The 16,208-nt window shown below is 54.4% G+C and overlaps 1 protein-coding gene across 1 annotated transcript; it reads right to left on the reverse strand.

The window, feature by feature from the left end:
* Nucleotides 1–1,663: 1,663 nt before the first annotated feature.
* On the reverse strand, nucleotides 1,664–7,361 carry LOC124585203. Its single transcript, XM_047131378.1, has 5 exons — nucleotides 7,184–7,361; nucleotides 5,438–6,948; nucleotides 4,880–5,355; nucleotides 3,075–4,347; nucleotides 1,664–3,019 (listed from the first exon to the last, which is right to left on the reverse strand). Exons 1-5 carry the CDS (start codon nucleotides 7,359–7,361, stop codon nucleotides 1,664–1,666), a joined length of 4,794 nt encoding a protein of 1,597 aa, XP_046987334.1.
* Between the last annotated feature and the right edge of the window lie 8,847 nt (nucleotides 7,362–16,208).

Here is a 16,208-nt window from a genome sequence, read left to right on the forward strand (position 1 = left end):
CTCGCAAGCTGTGCAGTCCTCGCAAGCTGTGCCGTCCTCGCAAGCTGTGCCGTCCTCGCAAGCTGTGCTGTCCTCGCAACCTGTGCTGTCCTCGCAAGCTGTGCTGTCCTCGCAAGCTGTGCTGTCCTCGCAAGCTGTGCAGTCCTCGCAAGCTGTGCTGTCCTCGAAAGCTGTGCTGTCCTCGAAACCTGTGCTGTCCTCACAAGCTATGCTGTCCTCGCAAGCCGTGCTGTCCTCGCAAGCCGTGCTGTCCTCGCAAGCTGTTCTGTCCTCGCAAGCTTTGCTGTCCTCGCAAGTTGTGCTTACCTCTCAAGTAGTGCTGTCCTCTCAAGTTGAGCTGTCTTCTCAAGATGAGCTGTCCTCTCAAGTTGAGCTGTCCTCCCAAGTTGAGCTGTCCTCTCAAGTTGAGCTGTCCTCTCAAGTTGTGCTGTCCTCTCAAGTTGAGCTATCCTCTCAAGTTGAGCTGTCCTCTCAAGTTGAGCTGTCCTCTCAAGTTGAGCTGTCCTCTCAAGTTAACCTGTCCTCTTAAGTTGAGCTGTCCTCTCAAGTTGAGCTGTCCTCTCAAGTTGAGCTGTCCTCTCAAGTTGAGCTGTCCTCTCAAGATGAGCTGTCGTTTCAAGTTGAGCTGTCCTCTTAAGTTGAACTGACCTCTTAATTTGAGCTGTCCTCCCAAGTTGAGCTGTCCTCTCAAGTTGAGCTGTGACGTTGAGCTGTCCTCTCAAGTTGAGCTGTCCTCTCAAGTTGAGCTGTCCTCTCAAGTTGAGCTGTCCTCTCAAGTTGAGCTGTCCCCTCAAGTTGAGCTGTCTTCTCAAGTTGAGCTGTCCACTCAAGTTGAGCTGTCTGCTCAAGTTGAGCTGTCCTCTCAAGCTGAGCTGTCCTCTCAAGTTGAGCTGTCCTCTCAAGTTGAACTGTCCTCGCAAGCCGTGCTGTCCTCGCAAGCTGTGCTTTCCTCGCAAGCTGAGCCATCCTCGCAAGCTGTGCTGTCCTCGCAAGCCATGCTGTTCTCGCAAGCTGTGCTGTTATCGAAAGCCGTGCTGTCTTTGCAAGCCGTGCTGTCATCGCAAGCCATGCTGTCCTCGCAAGCTTTGCTTTCCTCGCAAGCTTTGCTGTCCTCGGAAGCTGTGCTGTCCTCTCAAGTTGTGCTGTCCTCTCAAGTTGAGCTGTCCTCTCAAGTAGAGCTGTCCTCTCAAGTAGATCTGTCCTTTCAAGATGAGCTGTCCTCTCGAGCTGTCCTCGCAAGTTGAGCTGTCCTCTCAAGTTGAGCTGTCCTCTCAAGTTGAGCTGTCCTCTCAAGTTGAGCTGCCCTCTCTACTTGAGCTGTCCTCTCAAGTTGACCTGTCCTCTCAAGTTGAGCTGACCTCTCAAGTTGAGCTGTCCTCTCAAGTTGAGCTCTCTTCTCAAGTTGAGCTGTCCTCTCTAGATGACCTGTCCTCTCTAGATGAGCTGTCCTCTCAATTTGAGCTGTCCTCTCAAGTTGAGCTGTCCTCAGGTTGAGCTGTCCTCTCAAGTAAAGCTGTCTTCTCAAGTTGAGCTGTCCTCTCAAGTTGAGCAGCTCTCTCAAGTTAAGCTGTTCTCGCAAGGTGTGCTGTCCTTGCAAGCTAAACTGTCCTTCCAGCCTCTGCTGTGCTCGCAAGCCGTGCTGTCCTCGCTAGCCGTGCTGTCCTCAGAAGCCATGCTGTCCTCGCATGCTTTGCTGTCCTCGCAAGCTTTGCTGTTCTCGCAAGCTTTTCTGTCCTCGCAAGTTGTGCTGTCTTCTCAAGTTGGCAGTCCTCTCAAGTTGAACTGTCCCCTCATGTTGAGTTGTCCTCTGAAGTTGAGCTGTCCTCTCAAGTTGAGCTGTCCTCACAAGCTGTAATGTCCTCGCAAGCTGTGCTGTCCTCGCAAGCTGTGCTGTCCCTGCAAGCTGTGCTGTCCTCGCAAGCAGTGCTGTCCTCGCAAGCTGTGCTGTCCTCGCAAGCTGTGCTGTCCACGCAAGCTGAGCTGTCCTCCCAACCTCTGCTGCCCTCGCAAGACGTGCTGTCCTCGCTAGCCATGCTGTCCTCAGATGCCGTGCTGTCCTCGCAAGCTGTGCTGTCCTCGCAAACATTGCTGACATAGCAAGTTTAGCTGTCTTCGCAAATTGTGCTGTCTTCTCAAGTTGTGCAGTCCTCTCAAGTTGAGCTGTCCTCTCAAGTTGAGCTGTTCTCTCAAGTTGAGCTGTCCTCTCAAGTTGAGCTTTCCTCTCAAGTTGAGCAGTCCGCTCAAGTTGAGCTGTCCTCCCAAGTTGAGCTGTCCTCTCAAGCTGAGCTGTCTTCGCAACCTGTGCTTTCCTCGCAAGCCGTGCTGTCCTCGCAAGCTGTGCTGTCCTCGCAAGCTGTGCTGTCCTCGCAAGCTGTGCTGTCCTCGCAAGCTGTGCTGTCCTCGCAAGCTGTGCTGCCCTCGCAAGCTGTGCTGTCCTCGCAAGCTGTGCTGTCCTTGGAAGCTGTGCTGTCCTTGCAACCTGTGCTGTCCTTGCAACCTGTACTGTCCTAGCAAGCCGTTCTCTCCTCGCAAGCTGTGCTGTCCTCGCAAGCTGTGCTGTCCTCGCAAGCTGTGCTGTCCTCGCAAGCTGTGCTGTCCTCGCAAGCTGTGCTGTCCTCGCAAGCTGTGCTGTCCTCGCAAGCTGTGCTGTCGTCTCAAGTTGAGCTGCCCTCTCAAGTTCAGCTGCCCTCTCAAGTTGAGCTGTCCTCTCAAGTTGAGCTGTCCTCTCAAGTTCACCTGTGCTCTCAAATTGAGCTGTCAAGTTGAGCTGTACTCTCAAGTTGAGCTGTCCTCTCAAATTGAGCTGTCCTCTCAAGTTGAGCTGTCCTCTCAAGTTGAGCTGTGCTCGCAAGCTGTGCTGTCCTCGCAAGCTGTGCTGTCCTCGCAAGCCGTGCTGTCCTCGCAAGCTGTGCTGTCCTCGCAAGCCGTGCTGTCCTCGCAAGCCGTGCCGTCCTCGCAAGCTGTGCTGTCCTCGCAAGCTCTGCTGTCCACGCAAGCTGAGCTGTCCTCCCAACCTCTGCTGTCATCGCAAGTCGTGCTGTCCTCGCTAGCCGTGCTGTACTCAGAAGCCGTACTGTCCTCGCAAGCTGTTCTGCCCTCGCAAACTTTGCTGTCCTAGCAAGCTTTGCTGTCCTCGCAAATTGTGCTGTCTTCTCAAGTTGTGCAGTCCTCTCAAGTGGAGCTGTCCTCTCAAGTTGAGCTGTTCTCTCAAATTGAGCTGTCCTCTCAAGTTGAGCTTTCCTCTCAAGTTGAGCAGTCTGCTCAAGTTGAGCTGTCCTCTCAAGTTGAGCTGTCCTCTCAATCTGAGCTGTCCTCGCAAGCTGTGCTGTCCTCGCAAGCTGTGCTGTCCTCGCAAGCTGTGCTGTCCTCGCAAGCTGTGCTGTCCTCGCAAGCTGCGCTGTCCTCGCAAGCTGTGCTGTCCTCACAAGCTGTGCTGTCCTCGCAAGCTTTGCTGTCCTTGGAAGCTGTGCTGTCCTTGCAACCTGTGCTGTCCTCGCAACCTGTGCTGTCCTCGCAAGCCGTTCTCTCCTCGCAAGCTGTGCTGTCCTCGCAAGCTGTGCTGTCCTCGCAAACTGTGCTGTCCTTGCAAAATGTGCTGTCCTCGCAAGCTGTGCTGTCCTCGCAAGCTGTGCTGTCGCCTCAAGTTGAGCTGCCCTCTCAAGTTCAGCTGCCCTCTCAAGTTGAGCTGTCCTCTCAAGTTGAGCTGTCCTCTCAAGTTGGGCTGTCCTCTGAAGTTGAGCTGTCCTCTCAAGTTGAGCTTTCCTCTCAAGTTGAGCAGTCCGCTCAAGTTGAGCTGTCCTCTCAAGTTGAGCTGTCCTCTCAAGCTGAGCTGTCCTCGCAACCTGTGCATTCCTCGCAAGCTGTGCTGTCCTCGCAAGCTGTGCTGTCCTCGCAAGCTGTGCTGTCCTTGCAAGCTGTGCTGTCCTCGCAAGCTGTGCTGTCCTCACAAGCTGTGCTGTCCTTGCAAGCCGTGCTGTCCTCGCATGCCGTGCTGTCCTTGCAAGCTGTGCTGTCCTCGTCAGCTTTGCTGTCCTCGCAAGTTGTGCTTTCCTCTCAAGTAGTGCTTTCCTCTTAAGTAGTGCAGTCCCCTCAAGTTGAGCTGTCTTCTCAAGTTGAGCTGTCCACTCAAGTTGAGCTGTCTGCTCAAGTTGAGCTGTCCTCTCAAGCTGAGCTGTCCTCTCATGTTGAGCTGTCCTCTCAAGTTGAACTGTCCTCGCAAGCTGTGCTGTCCTTGCAAGCTGTGCTGTCCTCGCAAGCTGTGCTGTCCTCGAAAACTGTGCTGCCCTTCGCAAGCTGTGCTTTCCTCGCAAGCTGTGCTGTCCTCGCAAGCTGTGCTTTCCTCGCAAGCTGACCCGTCCTCACAATCTGTGCTGTTCTCGCAAGCCGTGCTGTTCTCGCAAGCTATGCTGTCATCGGAAGCCGTGCTGTCTTCGCAAGCCGTGCTGTCATCGCAATCCGTGCTGTCCTCGCAAGCTTTGCTTTCCTGGCAAGCTTTCCTGTCCTCGGAAGCTGTGCTGTCCTCTCAAGTTGTGCTGTCCTCTCAAGTTGAGCTGTCCTCTCAAGTTGAGCTGTCCTCTCAAGTTGAGCTGTCGTATCAAGATGAGCTGTCCTCTCAAGTTGAGCTGTCCTCTCAAGTTGAGCTGTCCTCTCAAGTTGAGCTGTCCTCTCTCGATGAGCAGTCCTCTCTAGATGTGCTGTCCTCACAAGTTGTGCTGTCCTCTCAAGTTGAGCTGTCCTCTCAAGTTGAGCAGTCCTCTCAGGTTGAGCTGTCCTCGCAAGCTGTGCTGTCATCGCAAGCTAAGCTGTCCTCCCAACCTCTGCTGTCCTCGCAAGCCGTGAGGTCCTCGCTAGCCATGCTGTCCTCAGAAGCCGTGCTGACCTCTCACGCTTTGCTGTCCTCGCAAGCTTTGCTGTTCTCGCAAGCTTTGCTGTCCTCGCAAGTTGTGCTATCTTCTCAAGTCGTACAGTCCGCTCAAGTTGAACGGTCCTCTCAAGTTTAGCTGTTATCTCAAGCTGAGCTGTCCTCGCAACCTCTGCTTTCCTCGCAAGCTCTGTTGCCCTCGCAAGCTGTGCTGTCCTCGCAAGCTGTGCTGTCCTCGCAAGCTGTGCTGTCGTCGCAAGCTGTGCTGTCCTCGCAAGCTGTGCTGTCCTCGCAAGCTGTGCTGTCGTCTCAAGTTGAGCTGCCCTCTCAAGTTCAGCTGCCATCTCAAGTTGAGCTGTCGTCTCAAGTTGAGCTGTCCTCTGAAGTTGAGCTGTCCTCTCAAGTTGAGCTGTCAAGTTGAGCTTTCCTCTCAAGTTGAGCTGTCCTCTCAAGTTGAGCTGTCCTCTAAAATTGAGCTGTCCTCGCAAGCTGTGCTGTCTTCGCAAGCTGTGCTGTCCTCTCAAGCCGTGCTGTCCTCGCAAGCCGTGTGGTCCTCGCAAGCTGTGCTGTCCTTACAAGCCGTGCTGTGCTCGCAAGCCGTGCTATCCTCGCAAGCCGTGCTGTCCTCGCAAGCCGTGCTGTCCTTGCAAGCTGTGCTGTCCTCGCCAGCTTTGCTGTCCTCGCAAGTTGTGCTTTCCTCTCAAGTAGTGCTTTCCTCTTAAGTAGTGCTGTCCCCTCAAGTTGATCTGTCTTCTCAAGTTGAGCTGTCCACTCAAGTTGAGCTGTCTGCTCAAGTTGAGCTGTCCTCTCAAGCTGAGCTGTCCTCTCAAGTTGAGCTGTCCTCTCAAGTTGAGCTGTCCTCTCAAGTTGAGCTGTCCTCTCAAGTTGAGCTGTCCTCTCAAGTTGAGCTGTCCTCACAACTTGAGCTGTCCTCTCAAGTTGAGCTGTCCTCTCAAGTTGAGCTGTCCTCTCAAGTTGAGCTGTCTTCTCAAGTTGAACTGTCCTCTCAAGCTGAGCAGTCCTCGCAACCAGTGCTTTCCTCGCAAGCTGTGCTGTCCTCGCAAGCTGTGCTGTCCTCGCAAGCTGTGCCTTCCTCGCAAGCTGTGCTGTCCTCGCAAGCTGTGCTGTCCTCGCAAACTGTGCTGTCCTCGCAAGCTTTGCAGTCCTCGCAAGCTGTGCTGTCCTTGGAAGCTGTGCTGTCCTCGCAACCTGTGCTGTCCTCGCAACCTGTGCTGTCCTCCCAAGCCGTTCTCTCCTCGCAAGCCGTGCCGTCCTCACAAGCAATGCTGCCCTCGCAAGCCATGCTGTCTTCGCAAGCCGTACTTTCCTTGCAAGCTTTGCTGTCCTTGCAAGCTGTGCTGTCCTCGCAAGCTGTGCAGTCTTCGCAAGCTGTGCTGTCCTCGCAAGCTGTGCTGTCGTCTCAAGTTGACCTGCCCTCTCAAGTTCAGCTGTCCTCACAAGCCGTGCTGTCCTCGCAAGCTGTGCTGTCCTCGCAAGCTGTGCTGTCCTCAAGAGCTGTGCTGTCCTCGCAAGCTGTGCTGTCCTCTCAAGTTGAGCTGTCTTCTCAAGTTGAGCAGTCCTCTCAACCGGAGCTATCCTCTGAAGTTGAGCTGTCCTCTCAAGTTGAGGTGTCCTCTCAAGTTGTGCTGTCCTCGAAAGTTGAGCTGTCTCAGCTGTCCTCGCAAGCCGTGCTGTCCTCGCAAGCTGTGCTGTCCTCGCAAGCTGTGCTGTCCTTGAAAGCTGTGCTGTCCTCACAAGCTGTGCTTTCCTCGCAAGTTGTGCTGTGCTCGCAAGCTGTGCTGTCCTTGCAAGCTGTCCTGTCCTGGCAAGCTGTGCTGTTCTCGCAAACTGTGCTGTCCTCGCAAGCTGTGCTGTTCTCGGAAGCTTTGCTGTCCTCGCAATCTGTGCTGTCCTTGCAACCTGTGCTGTCCTCGCAAGCCGTTCTCTCCTCACTAGCCGTGCTGTCCTTGCAAGCCATTCTGTCCTCGCAAGGCGTGCTGTCCTTGCAAGCCGTGCTGTCCTCGCAAGCCATGCTGTCCTTGTAAGCTTTGCTGTGCTCTCCTTGCATGCTGTGTTGTCCTCGCAAGCTGTGCTGTCGTCGCTAGCTCTGCTGTCGTCTCAAGTTGAGCTGCCCTCTTAAGTTCAGCTGCCCTCCCAAGTTGCGCTGTCCTCTCAAGTTGAGTTGTCCTTTCAAGTTGATCTGTCCTCTCAAGTTGAGCAGTCCTCTCAAGTTGAGCTGTCAAGTTAAACTGTCCTCTCAAGTTGAGCTGTCCTCTCAAGTTGAGCTGTCCTCGCAAGCTCTGCCGTCCTCGAAAGCTGTACTGTCCGCGCAAGCTGTGCTCTCCTCGCAAGCCTTGCTGTCCTCGCAAGCCGTGCTGTCCTCGCAAGCTGTGCTGTCCTCGCAAGCCGTGCTATCCTCGCAATCTGTGGTGTCCTCGCAAGCCGTGCTCTCCTCGCAAGCCGTGCTGTCCTCACAAGCCGTGCTGTCCTCGCAAGCCATGCTGTCCTCGCAAGTTGTGCTGTCCTCGCAAGCCGGCTGTCCTCGCAAGCCATGCTGTCCGCGCAAGCCAAGCTGTCCTCGCAAGTCGTGCTGTCCTCGCAAGCCGTGCTGTCCTCGCAAGCTTTGCTGTCATCGCAAGCTGTGCTGTCCTTGCATGCTGTGTTGTCCTCGCAAGCTGTGCTGTCCTCGCTAGCTCTGCTGTCGTCTCAAGTTGAGCTGCCCTCGTAAGTTCAGCTGACCTCTCAAGTTGAGCTGTCCTCTCGTTGAATTGTCCTCTCAAGTTGATCTGTCCTCTCAAGTTGAGCTCTCCTCTCAAGTTCAGCTGTCAAGTTGAGCTGTCCTCTCAAGTTGAGCTGTCCTCTCAAGTTGAGGTGTCCTCTCAAGTAAGGCTGTCCTCTCAAGTTCAGCTGTCCTTCAAGTTGAGCTGTCCTCTCAACTTGAGCTGTCCTCTCTACATGAGCTGTCCTCGCAAGCTGTGCTGTCCTCGCAAGCTGTGCTGTCCTTGAAAGCTGTGCTGTCCTCGCAAACTGTGCTGTCCTCGGATGCCGTGCTGTCCTCAAAAGCCGTGCTGTCCTCGCAAGATGTGCCATCCTCGCAAGCCGTGCTGTCGTCGCAATCCGTGCTGTGCTCACAAGCCGTGCTGTCCTCGCAAGCTTTGCTGTCGGCGCAAGCTCTGCTGTTCGCGCAAGCTTTGCTGTCCGCCCAAGTTGTGCTGTCCTCGCAAGTTGTGCTGTCCTCTCAAGTTGTGCTGTCCTCTCTAGTTGAGGTGTCCTCTCAAGTTGAGCTGTCGTCTCACGTGGAGCTGTCCTCTCAAGTTGAGCTGTCCTCTCAAGTTGAGCTGTCCTCTCAAGTTGAGCTGTTCTCTCAAGTTGAGCTGTTCTCTCAAGTTGAGCTGTCCTCTCAAGTTGAGCTGTCCTCTCTAGTTGAGCTGTCCTCTCTAGTTGAGCTGTCGTCTCACGTGGAGCTGTCCTCTCAAGTTGAGCTGTTCTCTTAAGTTGAGATGTCCTCTCAAGTTGAGCTGTCCTCTCAAGTTGAGCTGTCCTCTCAAGTTGAGCTGTCCTCGCAAGCTCTGCTGTCCTCGCAAGCTGTGCTGTCCACGTAAGCCGTGCTTTCCTCGCAAGCCGTGCTTTCCTCGCAAGCCGTGCTGTCCTCGCAAGCCGTGCTGTCCTCGCAGTCCGTGCTGTCCTCGCAAGCCATGCTGTCCTCGCAAGCCGAGCTGTCCTCGCAAGCCATGCTGTCCTCGCAAGCTGTGCTGTCTTCGCAAGCTTTGCTATCCTCGCAAGTTGTGCTTTCCTCTCAAGTAGTGCTTTTCTCTCAAGTTGAGCTGTCTTCTAAAGTTGAGCTGTCCTCTCAAGTTGAGCTGTCCGCTCAAGTTGAGCTGTCCTCTCAAGCTGAGCTGCCTCTCAAGTTGAGCTGTCCTCTGAAGATGAACTGTCTTCTCAAGTTGAACTGTCCTCGCAAGCTGTCATGTCCTCGCAAGCTGTGCAGTCCTCGCAAGCTGTGCCGTCCTCGCAAGCTGTGCCGTCCTCGCAAGCTGTGCTGTCCTCGCAACCTGTGCTGTCCTCGCAAGCTGTGCTGTCCTCGCAAGCTGTACTGTCCTCGCAAGCTGTGCAGTCCTCGCAAGCTGTGCTGTCCTCGAAAGCTGTGGTGTCCTCGAAACCTGTGCTGTCCTCACAAGCTATGCTGTCCTCGCAAGCCGTGCTGTCCTCGCAAGCCGTGCTGTCCTCGCAAGCTGTTCTGTCCTCGCAAGCTTTGCTGTCCTCGCAAGTTGTGCTTACCTCTCAAGTAGTGCTGTCCTCTCAAGTTGAGCTGTCTTCTCAAGATGAGCTGTCCTCTCAAGTTGAGCTGTCCTCCCAAGTTGAGCTGTCCTCTCAAGTTGAGCTGTCCTCTCAAGTTGTGCTGTCCTCTCAAGTTGAGCTATCCTCTCAAGTTGAGGTGTCCTCTCAAGTTGAGCTGTCCTCTCAAGTTGAGCTGTCCTCTCAAGTTAACCTGTCCTCTTAAGTTGAGCTGTCCTCTCAAGTTGAGCTGTCCTCTCAAGTTGAGCTGTCCTCTCAAGATGAGCTGTCGTTTCAAGTTGAGCTGTCCTCTTAAGTTGAGCTGACCTCTTAATTTGAGCTGTATTCTCAAGTTGAGCTGTCCTCTGAAGTTGAGCTGTCCTCTCGTTGAGCTGTCCTTGCAAGGTGTGCTGTCCTCGCAAGCTGTGCTGTCCTCACAAGCTGTGCTGTCCTCGCAAACCGTGCTGTCCTTGCAAGCCGTGCTGTCCTCGCAAGCCGTGCTTTCCTCGCAGGCCGTGCTGTCCTCGCAAGCCGTGCTGTCATTGCAAGCCGCACTGTTCTCGAAACCCATGTTGTCCTCGCAAGCTGTGCTGTCCTCGCAAGCTTTGCTGTCCTCGCAAGTTGTGCTTTCCTCTCAAGTAGTGCTTTCCTCTCAAGTAGTGCTGTCCTCTCAATTTGAGCTGTCTTCTCAAGTTGAACTGTCCTCTCAAGTTGAGCTGTCCCCTCAAGTTGAGTTGTCCTCTCAAGCTGTGCTGTCCTCTAAAGTTGAGCTGTCCTCTCAAGTTGAGCTGTCCTCTCAAGTTGAACTGTCCTCGCAAGCTGTGATGTCCTCACAAGCTGTGCCGTCCTCGCAAGCTGTGCTGTCCTCACAAGCTGTGCTGTCCTCGCAAGCTGTGCTGTCCTCGCAAGCTGTGCTGTCCTCGCGAGCTGTGCTGTCCTTGCAAGCCGCGCTGTCCTGGCAAGCCGTGCTGTCCTCGCAAGCCGTGCTGTCCTCGCAGGCCATGCTGTCCTCGCAAGCCATGCTGTCCTCGCAAGCCGTGCTGTCCTCGCAAGCCTTGCTGTCCTCGCAAGCCTTGCTTTCCTCACAAGCTGTGCTGTCCTCGCAAGCTTTGCTGTCCTCCCAATTTGTGCTTTCCTCTCAAGTAGTGCTTTCCTCTCAAGTAGTGCTGTCCACTCAAGTTGAGCTGTCTTCTCAAGTTGAACTGTCCTCTCAAGTTGACTTGTCCACTCAAGTTGAGCTGTCCTCTCAAGCTGAGCTGTCCTCTCAATTTGAGCTGTCCTCTCACGTTGAACTGTCCTCTGAAGTTAAACTGTCCTCGCAAGCTGTGATGTCCTCGCAAGCTGTGCTGTCCTCGCAAGCTGTGCCGTCCTCGCAAGCTGTGCTGTCCTCGCAAGCTGTGCTGTCCTCGCAACCTGTGCTGTCCTTGCAAGCTGTGCTGTCCTCGCAAGCTGTGCTGTCCTTGCAACCTGTGCTGTCCTCGCAAGCTGTGCTGTCCTCGTAAGCTATGCTGTCCTCGCAAGCCGTGCAGTCCTCGCAAGCTGTGCTGTCCTTGAAAGTTGTGCTGTCCTCGCAACCTGTGCTGTCCTCGCAAGCTATGCTGTCATAGCAAGCCGTGCTGCCCTCGCAAGCCGTGCTGTCCTCACAAGCTGTGCTGTCCTCGCAAGTTGTGCTTTCCTCTCAAGTAGTGCTTTCCTCTCAAGTAGTGCTGTCCTCTCAAGTTGAGCTGTCTTCTCAAGTTGAGCTGTCCTCTCAAGTTGAGCTGTCCGCTCAAGTTGAGCTGTCCTCTCAAGTTGAGCTGTCCGCTCAAGTTGAGCTGTCCTCTCAAGCTGAGCTGCCTCTCAAGTTGAGCTGTCCTCTGAAGATGAACTGTCTTCTCAAGTTGAACTGTCCTCGCAAGCTGTGATGTGCTCGCAAGCTGTGCAGTCCTCGCAAGCTGTGCCGTCCTCGCAAGCTGTGCCGTCCTCGCAAGCTGTGCTGTCCTCGCAACCTGTGCTGTCCTCGCAAGCTGTGCTGTGCTCGCAAGCTGTGCTGTCCTCGCAAGCTGTGCAGTCCTCGCAAGCTGTGCTGTCCTCGAAAGCTGTGCTGTCCTCGAAACCTGTGCTGTCCTCGCAAGCTATGCTGTCCTCGCAAGCCGTGCTGTCCTCGCAAGCCGTGCTATCCTCGCAAGCTGTTCTGTCCTCGCAAGCTTTGCTGTCCTCGCAAGTTGTGCTTACCTCTCAAGTAGTGCTGTCCTCTCAAGTTGAGCTGTCTTCTCAAGATGAGCTGTCCTCTCAAGTTGAGCTGTCCTCCCAAGTTGAGCTGTCCTCTCAAGTTGAGCTGTCCTCTCACGTTGTGCTGTCCTCTCAAGTTGAGCTGTCTTCTCAAGATGAGCTGTCCTCTCAAGTTGAGCTGTCCTCCCAAGTTGAGCTGTCCTCTCAAGTTGAGCTGTCCTCTCAAGTTGAGCTGTCCTCTCAAGATGAGCTGTCGTTTCAAGTTGAGCTGTCCTCTGAAGTTGAGCTGTCCTCTCAAGTTGAGCTGTCCTTGCAAGCTGTGCTGTCCTCGCAAGCTGTGCTGTCCTCACAAGCTGTGCTGTTCTCGCAACCCATGCTGTCCTCGCAAGCTGTGCTGTCCTCGCAAGCTTTGCTGTCCTCGCAAGTTGTACTTTCCTCTCAAGTAGTGCTTTCCTCTCAAGTAGTGCTGTCCTCTCAATTTGAGCTGTCTTCTCAAGTTGAACTGTCCTCTCAAGTTGAGCTGTCCCCTCAAGTTGAGTTGTCCTCTCAAGCTGAGCTGTCCTCTAAAGTTGAGCTGTCCTCTCAAGTTGAACTGTCCTCTCAAGTTGAACTGTCCTCGCAAGCTGTGATGTCCTCACAAGCTGTGCCGTCCTCGCAAGCTGTGCTGTCCTCACAAGCGGTGCTGTCCTCGCAAGCTGTGCTGTCCTCGCAAGCTGTGCTGTCCTCGCAAGTTGTGCTGTCCTTGCAAGCCGTGCTGTCCTCGCAAGCCTTGCTGTCCTCGCAAGCCTTGCTGTCCTCACAAGCTGTGCTGTCCTCGCAAGCTTTGCTGTCCTCCCAATTTGTGCTTTCCTCTCAAGTAGTGCTTTCCTCTCAAGTAGTGCTGTCCACTCAAGTTGAGCTGTCTTCTCAAGTTGAACTGTCCTCTCAAGGTGACTTGTCCGCTCAAGTTGAGCTGTCCTCTCAAGCTGAGCTGTCCTCTCAATTTGAGCTGTCCTCTCACGTTGAACTGTCCTCTGAATTTGAACTGTCCTCGCAAGCTGTGATGTCCTCGCAAGCTGTGCTGTCCTCGCAAGCTGTGCCGTCCTCGCAAGCTGTGCTGTCCTGGCAAGCTGTGCTGTCCTCGCAACCTGTGCTGTCCTTGCAAGCTGTGCTGTCCTCGCAAGCTGTGCTGTCCTTGCAACCTGTGCTGTCCTCGCAAGCTGTGCTGTCCTCGTAAGCTATGCTGTCCTCGCAAGCTGTGCAGTCCTCGCAAGCTGTGCTGTCCTTGAATGTTGTGCTGTCCTCGCAACCTGTGCTGTCCTCGCAAGCTATGCTGTCATAGCAAGCCGTGCTGCCCTCGCAAGCCGTGTTGTCCTCACAAGCTGTGCTGTCCTCGCAAGTTGTGCTTTCCTCTCAAGTAGTGCTTTCCTCTCAATAAGTGCTGTCCTCTCAAGTTGAGCTGTCTTCTCAAGTTGAGCTGTCCTCTCAAGTTGAGCTGTCCGCTCAAGTTGAGCTGTCCTCTTAAGTTGAGCTGTCCTCTCAAGTTGAGCTGTCCTCTCAAGTTGAGCTGTCCTCTAAAGATGAGCTGTCGTTTCAAGTTGAGCTGTCCTCTGAAGTTGAGCTGTCCTCTCAAGTTGAGCTGTCCTTGCAAGCTGTGCTGTCCTCGCAAGCTGTGCTGTCCTCACAAGCTGTGCTGTTCTCGCAACCCATGCTGTCCTCGCAAGCTGTGCTGTCCTCGCAAGCTTTGCTGTCCTCGCAAGTTGTGCTTTCCTCTCAAGTAGTGCTTTCCTCTCAAGTAGTGCTGTCCTCTCAATTTGAGCTGTCTTCTCAAGTTGAACTGTCCTCTCAAGTTGAGCTGTCCCCTCAAGTTGAGTTGTCCTCTCAAGCTGAGCTGTCCTCTAAATTTGAGCTGTCCTCTCAAGCTGAGCTGTCCTCTCAATTTGAGCTGTCCTCTCACGTTGAACTGTCCTCTGAAGAGGAACTGTCCTCGCATGCTGTGATGTCCTCGCAAGTTGTGCTGTCCTCGCAAGCTGTGCCGTCCTCGCAAGCTGTGCTGTCCTGGCAAGCTGTGCTGTCCTCGCAACCTGTGCTGTCCTTGCAAGCTGTGCTGTCCTCGCAAGCTGTGCTGTCCTTGCAACCTGTGCTGTCCTCGCAAGCTGTGCTGTCCTCGTAAGCTATGCTGTCCTCGCAAGCTGTGCAGTCCTCGCAAGCTGTGCTGTCCTTGAATGTTGTGCTGTCCTCGCAACCTGTGCTGTCCTCGCAAGCTATGCTGTCATAGCAAGCCGTGCTGCCCTCGCAAGCCGTGTTGTCCTCACAAGCTGTGCTGTCGTCGCAAGTAGTGCTTTCCTCTCAAGTAGTGCTTTCCTCTCAAGTAGTGCTGTCCTCTCAAGTTGAGCTGTCTTCTCAAGTTGAGCTGTCCTCTCAAGTTGAGCTGTCCGCTCAAGTTGAGCTGTCCTATCAAGCTGAGCTGTCCTCTCTAATTGAGCTGTCCTCTCAAGTTGAGCTGTCCTCTCAAGTTGAGCTGTCCTCTCAAGTTGAGCTGTCCTCGCAAGCTGTGCTGTCCTCACAAGCTGTGCTGTCCTCGCAAGCTGTGCTGTCCTCGCAAGCCCTGCTTTCCTCGCAAGCCGTGCTGTCTTCGCAAGCCATGCTGTCCTCGCCGGCCGTGCTGTCCTCGCAAGCCGTGCTGTCCTCGCAAACCGTGCTGTCCTCACAAGCTGTGCTGTCCTCGCAAGTTGTGCTTTCCTCTCAAGTAGTGCTTTGCTCTCAAGTAGTGCTGTCCTCTCAAGTTGAGCTGTCTTCTCAAGTTAAGCTGTCCTCTCAATTTGAGCTGTCCCCTCAAGTTGAGCTGTCCTCTCAAGCTGAGCTGTCCTCTCAAGTTGAGCTTTCGTCTCAAGTTGAGCTGTCCTCTCAAGTTGAATTGTCCTCGCAAGCTGTGATGTCCTCGCAAGCTGTGCCATCCTCGCAAGCTTTCCTGTCCTCACAAGCTGTGCTGTCCTCGCAAGCTGAACTGTCCTCGCAAGCTGTCCTGTCCTTTCAAGCCGTGCCATCCTCACAAGCTGTGCTGTCCTCGCAAGCTGTGCTGTCCTCGCAACCTGTGCTGTCCTCGCAAGTTGTGCTTTCCTCTCAAGTAGTGCTTTCCTCTCAAGTAGTGCTGTCCTCTCAAGTTGAGCTGTCTTCTCAAGTTGAGCTGTCCTCTCAAGTTGAGCTGTCCGCTCAAGTTGAGCTGTCCTCTCAAGCTGAGCTGTCCTCTCTAATTGAGCTGTCCTCTCAAGTTGAGCTGTCCTCTCAAGTTGAGCTGTCCTCTCAAGTTGAGCTGTCCTCGCAAGCTGTGCTGTCCTCACAAGCTGTGCTGTCCTCGCAAGCTGTGCTGTCCTCGCAAGCCCTGCTTTCCTCGCAAGCCATGCTGTCTTCGCAAGCCATGCTGTCCTCGCCGGCCATGCTGTCCTCGCAAGCCGTGCTGTCCTCGCAAACCGTGCTGTCCTCACAAGCTGTGCTGTCCTCGCAAGTTGTGCTTTCCTCTCAAGTAGTGCTTTGCTCTCAAGTAGTGCTGTCCTCTCAAGTTGAGCTGTCTTCTCAAGTTAAGCTGTCCTCTCAATTTGAGCTGTCCCCTCAAGTTGAGCTGTTCGCTCAAGTTGAGCTGTCCTCTCAAGTTGAGCTTTCCTCTCAAGTTGAGCAGTCCGCTCAAGCTGAGGGGTCCTCGCAACCTGCGCTTTCCTCGCAAGCTGTGCTGTCTTTGCAAGCTGTGCTGTCCTCGCAAGCTGTGCTGTCCTCACAAGCTGTGCTGTCCTCGCAAGCTGTGCTGTCCTCGCAAGCTGTGCTGTCCTCGCAAACTGTGCTGTCCTCGCAAGCTATGCTGTCCTCGCAAGCTGTGCTGTCCTTGGAAGCTGTTCTGTCCTCGCAACCTGTGCTGTCCTCGCAACCTGTGCTGTCCTCACAAGCCGTTCTCTCCTCGCAAGCTGTGCTGTCCTCGCAAGCTGTGCTGTCCTCGCAAGCTGTGCTGTCCTCGCAAGCTGTGCTCTCCTCGCAAGCTGTGCTGTCCTCGCAAGCTGTGCTGTTGTCTCAAATTGAGCTGCCCTCTCAAGTTCAGTTCCCCTCTCAAGTTGAGCTGTCCTCTCAAGTTGAGCTGTCCTCTCAAGTTGAGCTGTCCTCTGAAGTTGAGCTGTCCTCTCAAGTTGAGCTGTGACGTTGAGCTGTCCTATCAAGTTGAGCTGTGCTCTCAAATTGAGCTGTCAAGTTGAGCTGTCCCCTCAAGTTGAGCTGTCTTCTCAAGTTGAGCTGTCCACTCAAGTTGAGCTGTCTGCTCAAGTTGAGCTGTCCTCTCAAGCTGAGCTGTCCTCTCAAGTTGAACTGTCCTCTCAAGTTGAACTGTCCTCGCAAGCCGTGCTGTCCTCGCAAGCTGTGCTTTCCTCGCAAGCTGAGCCGTCCTCGCAAGCTGTGCTGTCCTCGCAAGCCGTGCTGTTCTCGCAAGCTGTGCTGTTATCGGAAGCCGTGCTGTCTTTGCAAGCCGTGCTGTCATCGCAAGCCGTGCTGTCCTCGCAAGCTTTGCTTTCCTCGCAAGCTTTGCTGTCCTCGGAAGCTGTGCTGTCCTCTCAAGTTGTGCTGTCCTCTCAAGTTGAGCTGTCCTCTCAAGTAGAGCTGTCCTCTCAAGTAGATCTGTCCTCTCAAGATGAGCTGTCCTCTCGAGCTGTCCTCGCAAGTTGAGCTGTCCTCTCAAGTTGAGCTGTCCTCTCAAGTTGAGCTGTCCTCTCAAGTTGAGCTGTCCTCTCTACTTGAGCTGTCCGCTCAAGTTGAGCTGTCCTCCCAAGTTGAGCTGTCCTCTCAAGCTGAGCTGTCTTCGCAACCTGTGCTTTCCTCGCAAGCCGTGCTGTCCTCGCAAGCTGTG

The sequence above is a fragment of the Schistocerca americana genome, unplaced genomic scaffold (genome assembly GCF_021461395.2).
Source record: "Schistocerca americana isolate TAMUIC-IGC-003095 unplaced genomic scaffold, iqSchAmer2.1 HiC_scaffold_487, whole genome shotgun sequence".
Lineage (NCBI taxonomy): Eukaryota > Metazoa > Arthropoda > Insecta > Orthoptera > Acrididae > Schistocerca > Schistocerca americana.